Source organism: Patiria miniata, unplaced genomic scaffold (genome assembly GCF_015706575.1).
Source record: "Patiria miniata isolate m_02_andy unplaced genomic scaffold, ASM1570657v1 HiC_scaffold_20, whole genome shotgun sequence".
Classification (NCBI taxonomy): domain Eukaryota; kingdom Metazoa; phylum Echinodermata; class Asteroidea; order Valvatida; family Asterinidae; genus Patiria; species Patiria miniata.
This window is the reverse complement of record NW_024037059.1, coordinates 22,788,490-22,794,817: the sequence shown is the minus strand read 5'-3', so window position 1 is coordinate 22,794,817 and position 6,328 is coordinate 22,788,490. Positions and strand designations below refer to the sequence as shown.

Genomic DNA, 6,328 nt, shown 5'->3' with positions numbered 1-6,328 from the left:
ATTCGTAGTGTTATTCGTGTTTATTCGCACATATTCTTGGAGATTCGTAGCTCATTCTTGGTAGAAATCTCTAGGTCTAGGCCTATACGAATTTGCTACGAATGTCCTATAGGCTACGGATATGCCCGGATAAGCTAGGATTCTGCTAAGAGGGTACTACGAATATGTATGCTTCATTCGCAGGAGAACCTTGGTCATCCGTGGCCCAATCGCAGACAACCGTGGCGTTAACGTCATTATAGTAATACCGTCGATATTCTTCAACAATCCGTCTATATTCTTGACATACCGTGGCGTATTCGTAGAGAAACCGTTGGACAGTCGTGGCTATCTGTGTCGAAACCGTAGTGCATTCTTAGAAAGTCCATTTCTCCACGAACCTCGACGGTTCATCGTGGCGATTGATTCTTGGTATACCGTGGATGTTCGTAGCTCCAACCGTGAATGTGTGACTGTGGCTTTACGGTTCTAGTAGATACTTGGCCGTAAGCAAAGAGTGGAACTAGTATAAGCGACCAGCCTGATTAAACATGAAGTAGGCTACACATGCTACAAACTCTCCCAAAGCCTCGTGTTGCCAGAACCCCCTAAAGTTGTTACCCTGTCACCCCAAGTCCATTTCCCGCCAAAGTTAACACGATAACGAATGGGCGTATTATATTCCTATACATCCATGAATGGACTCAAACTGGACGCAAAGGAAAACAGGGAATTCACCGTCACTTTGATCATTCCGGAAACTAATACTGGATTTGTTCCTCGTAACACAATACACAAAGTGTGAAATAACAATAATGTTTCAGACGTGACTCAAATTATATTGCCTATGTGTAATTTCTTGTTCTCACTCAGCCGAATGGCTTCAAAGCATTTAGCATTCCATGGACAGCTGTACAAATGGATCCTTTTTGTAAAACCTGAATTATTTCTGATAACATGCATCAATTTCATTATTTCGTCACATGAGTGGAAGAACATGCTTGTTAAATATGCTTCGTTGGTGTGTCAAATTTAATTGCTTTATGAGGGAAATATCGTTAATTCGGATCGCTTTCTTTTTTGACTCACCCTCTACAGGTATGTTATTTTTGTTAGAATCCCCGTGCACATTTTGGCTCACACTAACTTTTGGAATCCCTGCTACAAAGGTTCTGGACTCTAACCTTCAACTTTCCGAAAAGTTCTGTCGTCGAAAAGAAACAATTCTTTTTTCGCATGAAAAGGAACATGACATGCCACCTATAGCCACTGTGCATGGGCTGCTATCAAAGGGCTTTTGTTACAAATGAAGAATAGGGAGCCTTTTATCATTTGCAAGGTGTTATTGTTTTATACAGTGAATAATATATTAGTCTTTAAACATGTTTTCGTCGCATATAGGTCACGAAAATAGTATTACGCAGGCTTAAATATCCATGTGAAATGCTCAATAATACATAGGTATAAAACTATTAAAATGATGCCCAAATCAAAGGTAGTTATGTATAATTTGCATTTCCGTCCTCATGATTGTTTTACATGTTAATGTATAAACCTCATAACGAATGAGACCACTATGAGCTTAATTCGAATAATCAGTGCCGGGTAAGTTTAAAATTAAAAAAGTTACGAAGGGGCAAGATTTTTTTTTTATTCATCTTTACTTTATAATACTTTCAATATTATAACCTTTATACTTGCATATTCTTGTTAAGTCACCTTATCTAAGCCATAGACATGCTTGTGGTATAATAGCGCTTCACTTTTAAGAGTATAAACTCAATTTTATTTAGCAATATCACGTACATGTATAATACACGATATTAAATTTAAAAATTGATTATGAGTATCTTAGGCCCAAAAAAAAGTCTCCGGTTTCTGGTATGGAGCTTGCCCCTGTTTTTTTTTTTTTTTTTTTTTGGCTTCAAATGTCGGCTGATGACTGCAAATGGTGCCCGACTAAACTTAGTGCAAATATATGGGAGTCCAGAGAGGCCACATAAAGCTTATTCTCGATCATAACCCCATCTAAAAACACGTTAAAATTGTGCGACGCGCGCGCATACCAGAAACCGGAGACTTTTTTTTTGGCCTTAAGGAACAATGTATAACATACCATCGTCAATATACCATTGTCAAATAGAATAATTGGTTATCGTCAAAAATTATTGGTTATTTACAATTCAATCAGCGGATCACATTCAATAAAACAACGTTAAGATCTAGATTACAGGCAAGCGTCCAATTGCACAATTGTAGCTGTTTTGCCGTTGAGCACCATGCGATGTGTCAGTAATGATGGCTCACGTCCGATAAAACCATGCCGAAATATTGCTATGCATCTTGAGCTGCCATCATTGTCATGAGCCAGTAAGGGTTCTTTGCACGGCTAGGGTTGCACCTGCAAATCCTATACAGGGTGAGGAAAAAAAAACAACGAAACCCAAATGTCGGAACCGTTGTTTTAGTGAAGCTCCGCATATAGCTTTTAGAACAAGAATCATTCAAATCACTCGTGTAATTTTCAATTTCCTGAATTTTAAACACAACCACTGTTTAAAGTTCTGTCCACGGATCACAAAAAGGTGTTCGTTCGGCAAAACCGTAACATATTACATAGGGAGGGATGTGTGTGAATTGTTTTCATTTTTGCTGAAAGAACGCACACCTTTTTAGGGGTACAGAACTTGAAACGGTGGTTGTGTTTAAAATTCGGGAACTTGAAAAGTACATGAGTGATTCGAATGATTGTTGTGCTAAAAGAAAGATTGTGAATTGGGCTTTTACATCCTAGATTTTGAAAGTGATGTCCATGCAGAACTTCACCAAAATAATAGTTCCGACATTTTTTTTTTTTTTTTTTTTTTTTTTTAAACTCACCCTGTATATAGTCGCTTAAACTGATTCTAACTTAAAACTTCCATGGAAGGAGCTAATGACAGTGGGCACTGCATTTTCTTCTGACACGTGAAAGTCCCGGTACGCGTTGTGTGGAGCCCTGTATCCTCTCCAGCAGCAGTCCCGTATCATCATGCACCCAGCAAGGTACACAGACTAGTATACACACACAATCCAAATCAAAGCCTTGACTTTCTCCGCTTGTCAGGAATCAGATACTGAATCTTGTTCTGCAGCGATTTGGTACCGGAAATTCGAAGTCGTCTTGTAAGAAGGAGCTGTGGAGCGAGATAAGAACATATTTTAATACATTCTTGATGTACACAAGAAACTCTTTGAGGTCAGGATCCAAACTTATTAGAGTTCAAAGTCACCAGATGAAACTGGTCGTTCGTTACAAGCCACCATGCACTCTCACCTTTTGTGGTTGTTGCCTGCCGGTGAATAGCTCCATCAAATCATTTTCACTGATATGGAAAATGATATCCGTTTTCTCTGAAACAGAAAACGAAATCGTAGAAAAAAAAAGGACATAGATGCAATTGCAAACCAAAAACCCATTGAAATTATTGTTGTAAAATATATATCAGTAAACACTTGATGAATAAATTAATTGGACAAGTTTGTTTCGAATTCTTTACAGTGTTCCCCCGCAAGACTAATTTGATATTTTTTTGTTACAGATTATACAAATACAACTATGAACACAAATGGTTTCTAAAACTATATCTTTATTTTAGGTTTTCAACTTACAACATAGTAATGAACAGATTAAATGTGACATTGTATCGTCACCTTGAAAATTGCGATGCATGGACCAAGATTGATTGATATGCTATGCCTCACCCCCGTTTGCTCTTCTGACTACTCTCCTGCCTTGGCGTAAGTCTATCAGCCAACACTCGATATAGCCACCACGACAATCTATGACTCGGAAGCCTAGCACGGCGTCTACCCTTCTTGTTATACTATCACCTTCCTGACAGTGTAAGAACAATTGGTACATATATTAGGTGTTTTTAATTGAATGTCCCCTTCTCTCACCAAAAAGAAATCCCAAAAGAAAACAAAAAACTACTTAGCAAAGTTGATAATAAGCAGGACAAGTTCTTCTCAGAACTAATATCTTCTAAGCAGTAGTTATTACCACATGGTGTTACCGCAAACCGAAACGATACCAAATCCCAAAAGAAATAACAAATAAATTTAAAATGAAATCAGAATATATAACTTCTTAGACCAACTCAAAGCTGTGCTTATTGAAGCCAAAACTGACAGTTTAAAATTATGAGCTGCGACTTAAAATAACCATTCTGAGACAGAGCACTAATTACAAAATGAAGTCATCAGGGTGCATGGGAATCAGTATGACACTGAGATAGCAGATGAGTAACTTACCCTTAGTAATCGGTTCCTGAGGTTGTGAAACGCAAGTTCTGTCTCGGAAGGAAAGTACAACTGCTGATGACTAAAAAGAACAAAATACGAAGTATGTATAATATGGTTGTGATTGTCTTCATTTCGGTAGACATACAAACTTGAAAACAAAAAGGTCGATCACACTTCATTTCTTAAGTAGGGCCTACGCAGAGATTATTTGGAATATATGATTTGCTGAAACGTATGTGGAACGCACCTGCTAATGGACTCCATGGTTTAAACAAGACGCGAAATGACACTTGCAGATATTTTGACGGTGTCAGACCAAGGCGTACAGTTGTTGCAACAGGAAAAAAAAACCACACACCCACACACACCACTTCATGAATCTGATCCTCAACAAATCTCCGTAATTCCTGGCCTCGTGGACCCTTTTATAGAGCAGAGCTCTGTTTTTGTTCTTATTGAAGGTCATGGACTCAACGTGACCGTAGGTTCAAGATAATTATAGAAAACCTTCATCGAGATAAGCACGGTCTACATCTGGCTTGGTTCTCATTAACGGAAACAAATCTATTTTTAAAAGGACCACGTGCGCCCGTTTTTGACATCCCTTATAAAAATAGAAGACACACGTCGTGAATAGTTAGACCAATACTGTGTCCAGGTTTTGGGTCACGGACGGGGGAACTATCGGGAATTCATCGTGTAAAAGATAATACGAAACGTTCGTCTAGCGGCGCGTTAGAGATAATTGTCTGCTATGATGTTCTGGCGTATTCCCTTAACGTTAGTGAATTCAGGTCTATTTAGTTTGCAGAGTCTGTGTCGTTCTTCTCGTTAAGGCAATCTTACATCAAGTGGTTTTTATTAAAAGTCTCCTTAAAAGGATCAGACCTCTTGAGATAAACAACAATTATACAACCTAACAAACCAACTCAGGTACAACCAATCCGGCCGGACTGTTCCACAATTTGGAAAACTACCAAACTATAAACCAACTATTACCAGCCAGCCGTCAATTCCCAATATTGCACAACGAAAAAATATTTCCCACAACCCAACATGTGAAGGAAAATGTACATCACCCATGTACGTAGAAAATATATGCCTTTAAGGAAGACATTTTGTACGATGGCATTAATTACTACGACTAAATATAGCAAACAAATTACCGAAATATGTGGTTTATCAGAGACAGCAAACATTGCCGTCTATTTTTAGATACTAACGAACAAAAAGCATTTACAAGTACACAAACGTTATCTGCCAAAATATATAAATAGCAATTTTAATACAACAAAATTCATGCGAGCCGCATGGCTGTTATGGTTATAGTATCGAGATAAGATATCTAAATCACCGCAATAACGACCCAATACAAACTTCTGTTGCGAAGACGCAAAAATTTTATTATAGCGAAGTAATTGTATGATAAAAAAGTATTAATAAATCTGACAGTCCAAACTCTTTTCCTTTAGCCACGGACAAGCCAGCCGCCAGCCCTGCATGCGTAATCATGAAGGGCAATTTAGAAAGGCAACTATACTTTGAATTCGGTCGTTCATATCGTCCTATCAAAGGGCGCTGCTGGGAGCGATGGTCCATCTTACTCATTCAAGTCTTTTGAGATTGTTCACATGTCTGGCACATCCTATGGTAATGCCGATGCCTTTTCACGTAGACAATATACTCGTACACTCTAAAACAAAATTGGTTACGGTAAACAATATTTCGGCAGTTTTAAACCAATTTTAAGGGTAGCCTATGACATTGTACCCAACCGAGTTTTGGTTAGCTAGTAACCAAATTGATTCAACCAATTCATGGTTGATCAAACCCTAAAAAAATACGTAAAGGTAACATAACCAAAAGTGGTGGATCATCTCAACCAAAGATTTGGGTTAATCCGCATTTTGCCAGTTCTGATCGGTTGATGGAATAAATTGTGATAAGGTTGTGACCTACGAAATTATCACTAAATGACGCAAATGACTACGAAAAACTGAAAGATGCGCTCCTGGTAGATTAAAAGTATGCGCCTATCAGTCTCCCCGGACTGCCGCACCCA

General features: G+C 38.3%; 1 protein-coding gene across 1 annotated transcript; it reads right to left on the bottom strand.

Moving 5' to 3' along the window:
• Positions 1-2,857: 2,857 nt before the first annotated feature.
• Positions 2,858-4,952, bottom strand: LOC119728885 (hydroxysteroid dehydrogenase-like protein 2). Its single transcript, XM_038201320.1, has 5 exons — positions 4,514-4,952; positions 4,276-4,345; positions 3,724-3,856; positions 3,296-3,372; positions 2,858-3,155 (listed from the first exon to the last, which is right to left on the bottom strand). Exons 1-5 carry the CDS (start codon positions 4,528-4,530, stop codon positions 3,057-3,059), a joined length of 396 nt encoding a protein of 131 aa, XP_038057248.1. The 5' UTR covers positions 4,531-4,952; the 3' UTR covers positions 2,858-3,056.
• Positions 4,953-6,328: the final 1,376 nt, after the last annotated feature.